The 16330-nt window shown below is 46.3% G+C and overlaps 2 protein-coding genes across 2 annotated transcripts in view; both read left to right on the plus strand.

Moving 5' to 3' along the window:
* The first annotated feature begins 8552 nt into the window (after positions 1–8552).
* Positions 8553–15296, plus strand: LOC141100532 (oocyte zinc finger protein XlCOF29-like). The gene is made up of 3 exons (XM_073589094.1): positions 8553–8582; positions 14793–14942; positions 15072–15296. Exons 1-3 carry the CDS (start codon positions 8553–8555, stop codon positions 15294–15296), a joined length of 405 nt encoding a protein of 134 aa, XP_073445195.1.
* Positions 15297–15339: 43 nt separating this feature from the next.
* Positions 15340–16330, plus strand: part of LOC141100556 (uncharacterized) — an 84824-nt gene continuing 83833 nt past the window's right edge. The window contains 3 exon segments of the mRNA XM_073589115.1: positions 15340–15457; positions 15541–15638; positions 15837–15927. Coding sequence (XP_073445216.1) covers positions 15373–15457; positions 15541–15638; positions 15837–15927 — 274 coding nt within the window. The 5' untranslated portion in view covers positions 15340–15372.

The following is a 16330-nucleotide window of genomic DNA, read 5'->3' on the forward strand; positions in this document are numbered from 1 at the left end:
AGCTCTTTCCTCAGTCTGTAGCTCCTGGGAACAGGCCCTCACTCCTGTCCCTTCACTATAAAGCCTGGGCCTCATTATACAGCTGTACAGGGGTCTAGTGAAGGCTTTTTAGCCCTTTCCTCAGACTGTAGCTCCTGGGAACAGGCCCTCACTCCTGTCCCTTCACTATAAAGCCTGGGCCTCATTATACAGCTGTACAGGGGTCTAGTGAAGGCTTTTTAGCCCTTTCCTCAGACTGTAGCTCCTGGGAACAGGCCCTCACTCCTGTCCCTTCACTATAAAGCCTGGGCCTCATTATACAGCTGTACAGGGGTCTAGTGAAGGCTTTTTAGCTCTTTCCTCAGTCTGTAGCTCCTGGGAACAGGCCCTCACTCCTGTCCCTTCACTATAAAGCCTGGGCCTCATTATACAGCTGTACAGGGGTCTAGTGAAGGCTTTTTAGCCCTTTCCTCAGACTGTAGCTCCTGGGCACAGACCCTCACTCCTGTCCATTCACTATAAAGCCTGGGCCTCATTATACAGCTGTACAGGGGTCTAGTGAAGGCTTTTTAGCTCTTTCCTCAGTCTGTAGCTCCTGGGCACAGGCCCTCACTCCTGTCCCTTCACTATAAAGCCTGGGCCTCATTATACAGCTGTACAGGGGTCTAGTGAAGGCTTTTTAGCCCTTTCCTCAGACTGTAGCTCCTGGGAACAGGCCCTCACTCCTGTCCCTTCACTATAAAGCCTGGGCCTCATTATACAGCTGTACAGGGGTCTAGTGAAGGCTTTTTAGCCCTTTCCTCAGACTGTAGCTCCTGGGAACAGGCCCTCACTCCTGTCCCTTCACTATAAAGCCTGGGCCTCATTATACAGCTGTACAGGGGTCTAGTGAAGGCTTTTTAGCCCTTTCCTCAGACTGTAGCTCCTGGGAACAGGCCCTCACTCCTGTCCCTTCACTATAAAGCCTGGGCCTCATTATACAGCTGTACAGGGGTCTAGTGAAGGCTTTTTAGCCCTTTCCTCAGTCTGTAGCTCCTTGGCACAGGCCCTCACTCCTGTCACTTCACTATAAAGCCTGAGCCTCATTATACAGCTGTACAGGGGTCTAGTGAAGGCTTTTTAGCCCTTTCCTCAGACTGTAGCTCCTGGGAACAGGCCTTCACTCCTGTCCCTTCACTATAAAGCCTGGGCCTCATTATACAGCTGTACAGGGGTCTAGTGAAGGCTTTTTAGCCCTTTCCTCAGACTGTAGCTCCTGGGCACAGGCCCTCACTCCTGTCCCTTCACTGTAAAGCCTGGGCCTCATTATACAGCTGTACAGGGGTCTAGTGAAGGCTTTTTAGCCCTTTCCTCAGTCTGTAGCTCCTGGGAACAGTCCCTCACTCCTGTCCCTTCACTATAAAGCCTGGGCCTCATTATACAGCTGTACAGGGGTCTAGTGAAGGCTTTTTAGCCCTTTCCTCAGACTGTAGCTCCTGGGCACAGGCCCTCACTCCTGTTCCTTCACTATAAAGCCTGGGCCTCATTATACAGCTGTACAGGGGTCTAGTGAAGGCTTTTTAGCCCTTTCCTCAGACTGTAGCTCCTGGTCACCATGTGATCTCACCATAACCCTAACAAGCTAATTAAGGTGTGAAATCTTGGTCAAAATTATCTCAGTACACAAATCTCCAAGGGTGCCCAAAGTTTTGCATCGCCCCTTTTTCCTTTTTGCAATTAAGAAATTGTAAAAAAGTCTCTATATATATTTATTTGTTTATAATTATTTTTCCCTAATACAAAGGCCATGTGTCATCTTAGAGGTTCGGCCTTTTAGAGATCTTTTCATCTTCATCTTACTGCTGCTCACAATAACGGTCATTTTGACCCGGGGCGCCCACACTTTTACATGCCGCTGTCAATGCTTCATCCCGCTGATGCTCAATATTTAATAGGGTCTTACTATTAAACTTAATGAAAAGTTCGGTGAATTTCTTTGAGCTGTTATTACTAGAGATGAGCGAATATCGTCGGAGAAGTTGTTATTGGCTAATATCACTTACCGAATAGCTGCATCGGGACCCCGGATCCCTGGAGCGCTCCCGATAATCAGCTGCATGTGTCGCCCTCCATGCAGGTGCTGTGACTATCACACAGCGCGACACACGCAGCTGATTATCGGGAGCGCTCCAGCACACTGAGTCCTGCACACACTGAGGCCCCTGATCATGTGACCCCTGGCTCCTCCCCTCCTGTGACCTCATCACAGGTCCTGTGTGCACAGAGCAGTCATATATGTGTGGGACACTCCTGGATCTTCTGCTTTCTGGGCCGGTTCCTCCTGTGAGTCCTATTAACCCTTTCACTCTCTGTATTCTCCTTTCTGACAGGACAATATCTGAATTCGGATAGTGTGACGGGAATTTCAGCAATGTGGAAGGAAAAAATGACAATTGTACTTTTTTTCCTCACAAAAATGTGACTTTAGCCCCAAAATTGGCAGCGTAACAAATCCTTATTCCCCCACTGTAGTTTGTAGACTCCATATACAGATCCCTTAAGTGTGAAAAGAGCTGAATTCCTCACTTAGGGTATGTGCACATGGTGCGGATTCTGCTGCTTTCTACAGTACCTTTATTTCCTATGGAAATTAAAAAATGCTGTGCACATGCTGCGGATTTTTCCGCGCGGTTTTGCTGCGGTTTACAATCCGCAGCATGTCATTTGTTTGGTGCAGAAACGCTGCAGTTTTACACCTCATCCATTATGAGGTGTAAAACCGAAGGACTTTTGTCCTGCGGATTTACCTGCGCTTTTCTCTACAAAATCTGCACACCCAAAAAACTACGTGTGCACATAGCCTTAAGTTATTGCATTTTGGAAATTGCCCCCACTGGGAATTTATCTCCAGGTAAAGGCACAATTGTGTCTCCATGGGGGTTGTGCTCACAGCCCAACATCGTGCGGCCTCCAAAGAAATGCCACCCCGCACCATTACTGACCACTGCCAAACCGGTCATGCTGAAGGATGTTGCAGGCAGCAGATCGCTCTCCACGGCGTCTCCAGACTCTGTCACGTCTGTCACATGTGCTCAGTGTGAACCTGCTTTTATCTGTGAAGAGCACAGGGCGCCATTGGTGAATTTCCCAATCTTGGTGTTCTGTGCCAAATGCCAAGCGTCCTGTACGGTGTTGGGCTGCGAGCACAACCCGCATCTGTGGACGTCGGGCTCTCAGACCATCCTCATGGAGTCAGTTTCTAACTGTTTGTGCAGACACATGCACATTTGTGGCCTGCTGAAGATCATTTTGCAGGGCTCTGGCAGTGCTCCTCCTGTTCCTCCTTGCACAAAGGTGGAGGTAGCGGTCCTGCTGCTGGGTTGATGCCTTCATACGGCTCCCTCCACATCTCCTGGTGTACTGGCCTGTCTCCTGGTAGCGCCTCCAGCCTCTGGACACTACGCTGACAGACACAGTAAACCTTCTTGCCACAGCTCGCATTGATGTGCCATCCTGGATGAGCTGCACTACCTGAGCCACTTGTGTGGGTTGTAGAGTCCGTCTCATGTTACCATGAGTATGAAATCACAACCAACATTCAAAAGTGACCAAAACATCAGCCAGAAAGCATTGGTACTGAGATGTGGTCTGTGGTCCCCACCTGCAGAACCACTCCTTTATTGAGGGTGTCTTGATAATTGCCCATAATTTCCATCTGTCGTCTATTCCATTTGCACAACAGCATTTGAAATTGATTGTCAATCAGTGTTGCTTCCTAAGTGGACAGTTTGATTTCACAGAAGTTTGATCTGCTTGGAGTTATATTCTGTTTTTTAAGCGTTTCCTTTATTTTTTTGAACAGTGTATATAGGTAGAGATAGATTGTTCTTTTTTCTTTGCGTTGGAGGGGCCAATTCCAGCTATTGCTGTGGGATCTGTGATTTCTATCTACACCACTGTGTACAGGATAATAGAGTATAATAAAGTAGTTATGGACGTGATGTAACTAACATTGTGCAGTGACTCTGCTTTCCATATAGTGATGGATATTTATTGTTGCTGAAACTGTAATTTTTTTCCACTTTAAACCTTTTTAAACCCCTCTGATCAGTGCGATCACACAACATACAAGCCTCTGATGGCTCCGGTGATGCCCTGTACTACTGTAGTGCTGTGTATCATCACTGCCTGTCAGTGTAATACTAACGGCCCCATACACATGAGATCAGAGTTGGCTGAACGGTCATTTGGCAGACGGCGATCTCTCCCGACTCCCCCATACACACAAATATTCCAGCTTTCCTGTGGTCTGTATGAGAGAGTCGCCTCCAGACTCCTCTAACGGATTATCCTCTGAAATTCAGGATGTCAGATCCTTCTCTGCCCTGACATCATCTGTCGGGAGGCCCCCAAATACATTATATGGTCGGCCAAACCCCCCCCGAAATCAGTGCTTTAATGGAACTTTAATGTGTATGGGGCGTTATAAGGTAACTTATTGGATGCTGCCTCTGGTCCGGCCTAATAGACCTTCATATATTGCAGCCCAGACACCATTATTAGGCATGTAAGTATCGCAGTAACTAAGCCGCCCCATACTATCGAGTACTTGGGGGCGGGGGGCATTCAGCCAAACTCTGTCACACCTTCTTAGATATCATGTTTGCTTTTCACAGCAGCAAGTGGTTAAACTGTCAGGGATTTTGTTGCAGCCTCATCTGTGCCGTCCCTGCGGTGTACATCTATGTTCTGGGGATCAAAAAGATTCATTTCTTTTTAATAAATGTTCAACATGTTAAAAATTATAAAATGTGTCTTCTGCTTTTTTCTTATTTTTTTCTTCTTACAAGAATTGTTGGAGCCAATTTTCTTTAGAAACATTTTAATATCGGCTTTTTCTGGAGTTTTTCTTGTAATATAGGAAAGCCTAAGGCCAGAAATAATCCCCATAAATCACTGTACATGGAGACTTTGGGATCAGATCATTTCTGTCCGTTGTGTTTGTGGAAACAAAAAATCTTTCTAAAAGCCTCAAACTTCTGTGTGTGACTCAGAGCTGAGATCTAACGTGATAGAAGATTACAGTGCGGGGAAGACGGGAAACCTTCATATAGACGGCCGGTGGGGATGGAGGCAGTGACCGACTCTGGCCAAATCTGTCTCTAGAGCCGTAGTAGAAGATGAAGATGTCGTCCTCATCATGAAGGAGTTATTTCTCATGTCGCGTGTAATGAATATCTCCTGCAGTATTGTTAATGCCGATTCCAGTGTCGGTAATGAGACGAGAATTAGCGTTATGGAAGATGAGTCTATGAGGAACGTGTTCAGCTGCCGACTCCGAGGAGGAAACTGCTTGTTGTCTGTGGCCTAAATATATAGGTTTTATTAGTAGATGTCAGGGAAGAAAACTAAACCCTGTAAGATAATAAATCTCCTCATATGTTTCCCTTATTATCTCCAGTAATTGTATTATTACACAGGATTCTTATGATGTTACATCGGATCATCTTCTTCTCATTCAGGTCTCTACAGTATCGGATCCTCTCAGTGAAGATCTTCCACAGAAGAGAATTTTCCTGATTTACCCATCAAGGATGGATATAGACAGAGACAAGATGGCGGAGAGGATGTTACACCTCACCCTAGAGATCCTCTTCCGTCTCACTGGAGAGGTGAGAGATTCTGATGATGTCACATTACATCATTCTTATCTATGGGAATAACAGATGGACAGAACTGGAGAGGTGAGGACTCTGGGAATGTCTGTAGTTAGATTTATTAATGTTTCTCTCCATAACCAGGATTACACAGTGGTGAAGAAGACCTCTAGTGATCGCTGTCAGGACCCTGTGTCTGAGGGATGGGGAAGACCCCTGAGCCCAATCACGGGGCCTCCACCTCACCCCCTGATCCATGAGGACATCAATGACCAGAAGATCCTAGAACTCATCTACAAGATGATTGAGCTGCTAACTGGAGAGGTGACACTGCTGGGACTGCTGGGACATTATTACTATTTATTTATAAAGCACCATTGGTTCCATGGTGCTGTACATGAGAAGGGGTTACATAGAGTTACAGATATCATTGACAGTAAACAAACTAACAATGACAGACTGATACAGAGGGTAGAAAGGACCCTGCCCTTTCGGGCTTACATGCTACAGGATGGTGGGGAAGGAGACAGTAGGTTGGGGGGGTTGCAGCAGTTCCGGTGTTGGTTGAGGTGATATCTCCGGTAGTGGTGAGGAGGTAATGGAGTCATTGCAGGCTGTAGGCTTTTTTGAAGAGGTGGGTTTTCAGGTTCCGTCTGAAGGATCCGAGTGTGGTTGATAGCCGGACGTGTTGGGGCAAAGAATTCCAGAGAATAGGGGCACTTCGGGAGAAGTCTTGGAGGCGGTTGGGTGAGGAGCGAATAAGTGTGGAGGAGAGAAGGAGGTCTTGGGAGGACCAGAAATTACATGAGGGAAGGTATGGGGAGATTAGTTCAGAGACACATGGGGGAGACAGGTTATAGATGGCCTTGTAGGTCAGTATTAGTAATTTAAATTGGATACACTGAGGGAATGGGAGCCAGTGAAGAGATTTGCAGAGGGGAGAAGCGGAGGAGTAGTGAGGAGAGAGATGAATTAATCAGGCGGCAGAGTTGAGGATGGACTGGAGAGGTGCAAGGATGTTAGCAGGGAGGCCACAGAAAAGGATGTTGCAATAGTCGAGGTGGGAGAAGATGAGGGCATGTACAAGCATTTTAGTAGAATGAGGGTTGAGGAAGGGACGGATTCTGGAAATATTGTTGAGCTGGAGGCGGCAGGAGGTGGAGAGAGCTTGAATGTGCGGTTTAAAGGACACGGCAGAGTCAAGGGTTACTCCCAGGCAGCGGACCTTCGGTAGGGGGGAAAGCATGATGTCAATTGTTATAGAAAGGTCGGGTAAGGAAGATCTGTGAGATGGGGGAAAGATGATGAGTTCAGATTTGTCTACATTGAGTTTGAGTAAGCGAGAGGTGAAGAAGGAGGATATGGCTGATAGACACTCTGGGATTCTGGAGAGCAGAGAAGTGACGTCTGGGCCAGAGAGGTAGATCTGAGTATCATCGGCATAAAGGTGGTACTGGAATCCGTGGGACTTTATGAGTTGCCCCTGGCCAAGTGTATAGATTGAGAAGAGTAGGGGTCCTAGAACAGAGCCTTGGGGGACTCCAACAGAGAGAGGGTGGGATGAGGAGGTAGTGTGGGAGTGGGAGACGCTGAATGTGCGGTTGGAAAGGTATGAGGAAATCCAGGATAGGGCGAGATCTTTGATGCCGAAGGAGGAGAGAGGATGTTTAATAGGAGGCAGTGGTCAATTGTGTTAGGAGGAGTATAGAGTGTTGTCCCGTAGATTTGGCTGTAAGTAGGTCATTGGTAATTTTGGTCAGGGCTGTCTCAGTGGAATGATGGGGGCGGAAACCAGATTGTAGATTGTCAAAGAGCAAGTTAGATGAGAGGTGGAAGGAAAGTTCAGCGTGGGTGTGCTGCTCCAGGAGTTTAGAAGCGAATGGGAGCAGCGATATTGGGCGATAGCTGGACGTGGCTGTTAGGTCTAGGGTTGGCTTTTTAAGGATAGGCGTGATTGTGGCATGTTTGAAAGCAGAAGGGAAGGTACCAGAAGTAAATGATAGGTTGAAGAGGTGGTTTAGGGATGGAATAAGAGTGGTGGCGAGGTTGTGGAGGAGGTGGGATGGCATAGGATCAAGTGCACAAGTGGTGAGGTGTGATTTGGAGAGATGAGCAAGCTCCCCTTCAGTGATGTTACATAGGGAGGTTATGGGGTTTGGGCTTTGGTCTGGTGTGTAAAGGGGTTGTGGTGGTTGAGCAATAAAGACATGCCGTGTTTGGGCCATCTTGTTTTTGAAGTGTGCGCAAAGTCCTCGGCAGAGATGAGAGAGGTTGGAGGGGGAAGTGGTGGGTGGAGGAGAGAGTTAAAAGTACTGAACAACTGTTTGGGGTTGTGGGATAAGGAAGATACAAGGGATGTAAAGTAGGCCTGTTTAGCAGAGGTGAGGGCAGATTTGAATGCAAGTGTTGCTTGTTTGAGTGCAGTGAAGTCGTCTTGCGAATGCGTTTTCTTCCAGCGCCGTTCTGCAATTCTGAATGCTTACCGAAGCTTTTTAGTGGTGTTATTGTGCCAGGGTTGTCTATTGATTCGTCGCCGCACTCTGCTATGCATGACAGGGGCGACCGAGTCGATGGCTGATGCAAGAGTGGCAAGTGGCATTGTAGAAACTAGTGGCAGTGTCTGTGTCGTGGAGTGAAGATATGGAGGACAGTGGTAGAATAGAGTCAGAGAGTGTGCGAGTGTCTAGATGTGTGAGGTTTCTGCGGGGGTGCGCATGCTGCTGGACATGGGTGACAGGTGAGGAGGACAGGGATGAGAAAGTGCGTAGATGGTGGTCAGATAGAGGGGAGGTGGTGAAGTTAGAAAGACAGCAGAGGCGGGTGAAAACCATGTCTAATGTATGTCCGTCTGTCTGGGTGGCTGAGGAGGACCACAGAGTAAGTCCAAAAGATGATGTAAGGGACAGGAGTTTGGAGGCTGCTGAATGGTGGGTGTCAATGGGGATGTTCAAATCACCCATGATCATGGTGGGAATGTCAGCAGAGAGAAAGTGAAGGAACCAGGTGGAGAATTGGTCAATGAAGGCAGTGGTCGGACCTGGAGGTCGGTATAGGACGGCCACTTGGAGGTTGGAGGGAGAGTAGATGCGGACAGAGTGGACTTCAAAAGAGGGGAGGATAAGGGAGGGTAGAGGTTGGATTGGGTTGAAGGTGCAATTGGAAGAAAGGAGAAGGCCCACTCCTCCGCCATGTCTGTTGCCAGGGCGAGGAGTGTAGGTGAAGTGGAGGCCGCCGTAACCTAGCACAGCAGGGGAGGCAGTGTCGGAGGGTGTCAGCCATGTTTCGATGAGGCCAAGGAAGGAAAAATTACGAGAGGTAAAGAGGTCATGAATCACATGGAGTTTATTGCAGACGGAGCTGGCACGCCAGAGTGAGCCAAAGAGTGGGAGCAGGGTGGTGGGTGTCAAGGGCATGGATTTGAGGTGGGAAAGATTTCTGGTGTTTGTGTTGGTTTGGGAATGATAGAAGGGGGCAACAATGGGAGGTATGGGCTGTGTGGGTCCAGGGTTGAGAGATATGTCGCCAGCAGTGAGGAGAAGCAGAGAGAGGGAGAGCGTGTGGGAGAAGGAGGGTGGGTGGCTTGTTTTGTATTTTATTAGGAGAGCTCTGAGGTGGAGGAGCAGGTCAGCAGTGGAGGTCAGGTGGGGAGGCAAAAGGGAAGGAGAGATTATTATTTGGTTAGCGGGCACTGGGGTTTGCGGATAGCGAAGGCGAGGGAGGAGTAGTGGAGCCAAAACTGTTAGAGCGTATGTCAGCATGGTGAGAGTAATTTAGAAGGCAAAAGAAATTTAGTACATGTAAATGCAGCGGTTAGTCGTACCTTCTTGTCACTTCAGGCTCATTTCAGATGTTATCCTTAGAAGACATCCTTGCAATGACGGACCGTGGTCAGACAGATCTCTTAGTCTGAATTTATACTAACTTAACAGCACATGAAAGGGCCCAGGTGTGATCAGAAAGGGAGGAGCAGCAGGGAGACTGGATGCAGACACAGGAGACGATTAATTAAAGTCACAAGAGGAAATGCAAAGGGAGATAGTATTGCAGCCATAATATATACCAGTGATAGCAGACAGATACAGGGGTGATTGGGGTTCAGGAAAGCTGGGTGATGATGGTATTGCAGCCTGAACACATACCAGTGATAGCAGACAGATACAGGGGTGATTGGGGTTCAGGAAAGATGGGTGATGATGGTATTGCAGCCGGGATACATACCATTGATAGCAGACAGATACAGGGGTGATTGGGGGTCAGGAAAGATGGGTGATGATGGTATTGCAGCCAGAACACATACCTGTGGATGAAGCAGATCGATTGTCAGAGTGATAGTAATAGTGAAGCATAGCAATAATAATAATGAAGCATCTATAGCAGGGAGTCATTTTCAGGCATATTTCAGATGATATCCTTAGAATGACATCCTTGGAATGACAGACCGACATCATACAGTAACACTATGAAGGGATCGGGGGATGACGGTATCATTGTATGTGTCAGGTTCCTATAAGGTGTCAGGATGTCGCTGTCTATTTCTCCATGGAGGAGTGGGAGTATTTAGAAGGACACAGAGATCTGTACAAGAACGTCATAATGGAGGTTCCCCAGCCCCTCACATCACCAGGTAATAGACAGGACTAAATACACACGGCCTATAATTATCTGTATGTAGAGAATGAATTCAGTCCCTGTGTGTGTTTCCTCCAGATCTATCCAGTAAGAGGACAACACCAGAGAGATGTCCCCGTCCTCTTCTTCCACAGGACTGTAAACAAGAAGATCCCAGTGCTCCTCAGGATCATCAGGTAGATGGAGAGAAGGTGTCAGGAGATCTCCCCTATGATGTGTAGATGGCTGTGAAGGTCTTGTGCTCAGTCTTGTTTTATCCACCAGTATTATATGTTTTATACTTGTGTAATGAGAGCGGTGGAGATGGCAGTATTAGAGCTGACACCAGTGACCAGAGATAAACTTTTTACCTCCAATCACAGCTGGGTGGTCATGCTGTGTTCTGACAGTGTGGGAACCACGGCTCTGTGACCGGCGGGGATGATTTTACCGCCAATCAGAAGCACTACACCAGTGTTTACCACACTGCCATACAGCTTGGGAAACTCCGGCTTTTGTGCTGTGCATGTTCGGCTATATTCTGCTATTAAATCAGCAAAAGTGTTGTGCCTGCCATCTGATGTATATACTTCTCATCAAGTTCTTATTAAGTGAAGGAAAGTCTATTTTTTAACTTTGGTCTCCCTCATTCATCTCCATACCATCTGGTCTGGGCCTACAACAACAGCATGCCATCTGCGGAGTCGAGAGATATGACTCTGCTATAATGTGTGTGTATATATAATTATCCTATACTAGATGGTGAAACACAAACAGAAAGCACAGAATGACAAATGTGCAGAAATACCTTGCAGTAAGACATATAACAGTAGTCAGCAAGTGCTGATAAAAAGATGACAACAAATACAGGGTATTTAGTCAATACTTTTTTTGCAAAAAAATGTATCCCAAGCTGCTCCACCTCGTCAAGGTAACCCTTATTGAAGCAGTCCCTATCTAATGTATTTAAAACCTGAACATATGAACAGTGTCTAAATGACACTAGATGGTGGCCCGATTCTAACGCATCGGGTATTCTAGAATATGTATGTAGTTTATTTATGAAGATTTAAGAATAATGCAATGAATGTTCGGGCGGTGTAGAAAATTGCTTTGGAAAGGCTTCTGGAATCGACTTTGGGATTGCCCCTTGCAGACCTGGGGAGCTGGACCCTCATCTGACCTTGTTTTCCCTGGGCACACCGCTGGTAAAGGTTCCCTCTCTGCCTGCTGCACGCGCCATCTTCCTCCTTTGTGGTGACATCACCGCTACCCGGTGTTCGGGCGGTGTGGAGATTTCCTTCTGAACAGCATCTGCGTCCTGCCTTAGGCTTGCCCCTTGCTGACCGGGGTTTTTTCGCCCTCCTCTGCTCAAGTTAAGGCAGGGCACATCGTTGGTGAAGTTCCTGTGGAGGACTGCTGCGGGCGCCATTTTCCTCCACCTTCAGTGTTGTCCCCGGGCGCGACCAATCAGCGACGCGGGATTTCCGTTACAGACAGAATTAGACGATTATATACAGTGGGGAAAAAAAGTATTTAGTCAGTCAGCAATAGTGCAAGTTCCACCACCTAAAAAGATGAGAGGCGTCTGTAATTTACATCATAGGTAGACCTCAACTATGGGAGACAAACTGAGAAAAAAAAATCCAGAAAATCACATTGTCTGTTTATTTTCATTTTATTTGCATATTATGGTGGAAAATAAGTATTTGGTCAGAAACAAGCAATCAAGATTTCTGGCTCTCACAGACCTGTAACTTCTTCTTTAAGAGTCTCCTCTTTCCTCCACTCATTACCTGTAGTAGTGGCACCTGTTTAAACTTGTTATCAGTATAAAAAGACACCTGTGCATACCCTCAAAGAGTCTGACTCCAAACTCCACTATGGTGAAGACCAAAGAGCTGTCAAAGGACACCAGAAACAAAATTGTAGCCCTGCACCAGGCTGGGAAGACTGAATCTGCAATAGCCAACCAGCTTGGAGTGAAGAAATCAACTGTGGGAGCAATAACTAGAAAATGGAAGACATACAAGACCACTGATAATCTCCCTCGATCTGGTGCTCCACGCAAAATCCCACCCCGTGGGGTCAGAATGATCACAAGAACGGTGAGCAAAAATCCCAGAACCACGCGGGGGGACCTAGTGAATGAACTGCAGAGAGCTGGGACCAATGTAACAAGGCCTACCATAAGTAACACACTACGCCACCATGGACTCAGATCCTGCAGTGCCAGATGTGTCCCACTGCTTAAGCCTGTACATGTCTGGGCCCGTCTGAAGTTTGCTAGAGAGCATTTGGATGATCCAGAGGAGTTTTGGGAGAATGTCCTATGGTCTGATGAAACCAAACTGGAACTGTTTGGTAGAAACACAACTTGTCGTGTTTGGAGGAAAAAGAATACTGAGTTGCATCCATCAAGCACCATACCTACTGTAAAGCATGGTGGTGGAAACATCATGCTTTGGGGCTGTTTCTCTGCAAAGGGGCCAGGACGACTGATCTGGGTACATGAAAGAATGAATGGGGCCATGTATCGTGAGATTTTGAGTGCAAACCTCCTTCCATCAGCAAGGGCATTGAAGATGAAACATGGCTGGGTCTTTCAACATGACAATGATCCAAAGCACACCGCCAGGGCAACGAAGGAGTGGCTTCGTAAGAAGCATTTCAAGGTCCTGGAGTGGCCTAGCCAGTCTCCAGATCTCAACCCTATAGAAAACCTTTGGAGGGAGTTGAAAGTCCGTGTTGCCAAGCGAAAAGCCAAAAACCTCACTGCTCTAGAGGAGATCTGCATGGAGGAATGGGCCAACATACCAACAACAGTGTGTGGCAACCTTGTGAAGACTTACAGAAAACGTTTGACCTCTGTCATTGCCAACAAAGGATATATCACAAAGTATTGAGATGAAATTTTGTTTCTGACCAAATACTTATTTTCCACCATAATATGCAAATAAAATGAAAAAAAAAACAGACAATGTGATTTTCTGGATTTTTTTTTCTCAGTTTGTCTCCCATAGTTGAGGTCTACCTATGATGTAAATTACAGACGCCTCTCATCTTTTTAAGTGGTGGAACTTGCACTATTGCTGACTGACTAAATACTTTTTTTCCCCACTGTATATGTACACTAGATGGTGGCCCAATTATAACGCATCGGGTATTCTTGAATATGGCCAAATTCGTATGCGTTTTGCCGCAGAAAACATTTTTCACTCGTTATTCACGCGCGGAATTCAAGCGCATACCAAACGATTTGAAGCATCGCTTGGAATGTGATTGACAGGTTGGTCACACTTGTGAAGCATAGTGTTTTTGACAATTGTGATCAACTTTTTACTATTGATTGAAACCACAATTTTTTGCAAGTATTTAAATAGGCACTTCAACACATGAATCCACACTTGCGGGCAAAAAAGAATATTACTCCTTCTTATCCAAAATGAAGCGAACCACAATTATATTACAAACATGTAACTTTATTAAACAAAATAAAGACATTTAAAATTGGCTACATATTCATTGTTTCCTGATAACCTACCCCAAAAGGGGAAAAAAACAGCAGACAATTATCTCTGTTTTGTTTAATAAAGTTACATGTTTTTAATATAATTGTGGTTCGCTTCATTTTGGATAAGAAGGAGTAATATTCTTTTTTGTCCGCAAGTGTGGATTTTTACTATTGATGATGCCTATGCAGCATCATTAGTAAAAGATAGCATGTAAAAAAGACTAAAAAAAATTAAAAAAAGGTTATTCTCACCTTCCGACGGTCCCCGGACTCTTTCTTTCCTCTCCACGCTCCCGGCATCTTCCGTTCCCAGTTATGCTTAGCGCGAATTACCGGAGATGACGTCACTCTCGAGAGCGCGATGCTTGCGAGATTGCGACGTCATCAGCGGTCTTTCACGCAAATCATTACTGGGAACGGAAGATGCCGGCTGCGTGGTTAGAGGCGGGAGAGCTCCGGGGGCCGTCGGAGGGTGAGTATATCACTATTTTTTATTTTAATTCTATTTTTACAGGTTTATGGTACCCAAGGTCCGGAGGAGTCTCCCGACTCCTAGCGCCGCTGATCTCCCGACGGTAGCGGTGGCGTGTGTCCTTCAAATTCCGGACTGCGCCTGCGCACTGCGCCTGTCGCTGATTGGTCGCGGCCTGCCGGCCACGACCAATCAGCGACGCGGGATTTCCGTTACAGACAGACAGAGTTAGACGATTATATAAATAGATATATATATGTTATATATAGCTGACCCGTGGAAGCGCTGTTAGGCCGTCGTTAGAGTTTACTCACTCCTTTCTTCCGCCTCCCGGCCATGAAGTTTTAAACTTTTGCTACAAATAAACTACGGACTTTCAATATGGATCAGTGAGTGCTGCAGTCCTTACTTTCTTTGATGGTGAAATTATATAAATATAGATATATTCTGTATATATGTGTGTGTATGTATATATATCTGTTTGGCAGAGTCATATCTCCCGACTCTGCAAATTGCATGCTGTCATTGTATTATTACACAGGATTCTTATGATGTTACATCGGATCTTCTTCTTTTCATTCAGGTCTCTACAATATTGGATCCTCTCAGTGAAGATCTTCTACAGAAGAGAATTTTCCTGATTTACCCATCAAGGATGGATATGGACAGAGACAAGATGGCGGAGAGGATGTTACACCTCACCCTAGAGATCCTCTTCCGTCTCACTGGAGAGGTGAGAGATTCTGATGACGTCACATTACATCATTCTTATCTATGGGAATAACAGATGGACAGAACTGGAGAGGTGAGGACTCTGGAAATGTCTGTAGTGAGATTTATTAATGTGTCTCTCCATAACCAGGATTACACAGTGGTGAAGAAGACCTCCAGTGATCGCTGTCAGGACCCTGTGTCTGAGGGATGGGGAAGACCCCTGAGCCCAATCACGGGGCCTCCACCTCACCCCCTGATCCATGAGGACATCAATGACCAGAAGATCCTAGAACTCATCTACAAGATGATTGAGCTGCTGACTGGAGAGGTGACACTGCTGGGAATGCTGGGACATTATACAGTAACACTATGAAGGGATCGGGGGATGACGGTATCATTGTATGTGTCAGGTTCCTATAAGGTGTCAGGATGTCGCTGTCTATTTCTCCATGGAGGAGTGGGAGTATTTAGAAGGACACAGAGACCTGTACAAGAACGTCATAATGGAGGTTCCCCAGCCCCTCACATCTCCAGGTAATAGACAGGACTAAATACACACAGCCTATAATTATCTGTATGTAGAGAATGAATTCAGTCCCTGTATGTGTTTCCTCCAGATCTATCCAGTAAGAGGACAACACCAGAGAGATATCCCCGTCCTCTTCTTCCACAGGACTGTAAACAAGAAGATCCCAGTGCTCCTCAGGATCATCAGGTAGATGGAGAGAAGGTGTCAGGAGATCTCCCCTATGATGTGTAGACGGCTGTGAAGGTCTTGTGCTCAGTCTTGTTTTATCCACCAGTATTATATGTTTTATACTTGTGTAATGAGAGCGGTGGAGATGGCAGGATTAGAGCTGATCATAGATGGGACTTCTCCATCTGTCGGTGACTTTTACAATATTTGTTTCAGGGTGAAGATCTGACCCATATTAATACTACAGAGACATATGTGAGGGGTATTGAGTGGTGTAAAGAGGAGATTCCCACATATGACTACCCAGGTGAGTAGTAACCACTGAATGCAGAGAAGTCACAGATTCCTCTCAGTCACCGGCTGTGGCTGCTTTATCGGTGGTGTAGTCCGGCCGTATTACCATGATCACCATTTTGCCTCTAGACCACAACATTCTCCTCCACCCAAAACTGTTCAAATGACTTTGGGCATTGAAAGCCCTTTTCTATAGAACTTACGACCTGGAGGATCCACCTACCTCCTGGGATTAGTGTGAGGGTGATCCCTTAAAGCGAGATCTATATGATTGCTTGCACCTGACCCAATATAGGCCAAGTGAGCGCTTAGAGTCACACTGAACACAGAGTTAGATGTCTACTCCTTTCTCAGCAAAGGCTTGCACACAACTGAAGTTTATTCTCAAGACAAAGAGACAGGAAATGGGTGTCACA

The sequence above is a fragment of the Dendrobates tinctorius genome, unplaced genomic scaffold (genome assembly GCF_039654945.1).
Source record: "Dendrobates tinctorius isolate UK_male_01 unplaced genomic scaffold, ASM3965494v1 ptg000106l, whole genome shotgun sequence".
NCBI classification, from domain to species: Eukaryota; Metazoa; Chordata; class Amphibia; order Anura; family Dendrobatidae; genus Dendrobates; species Dendrobates tinctorius.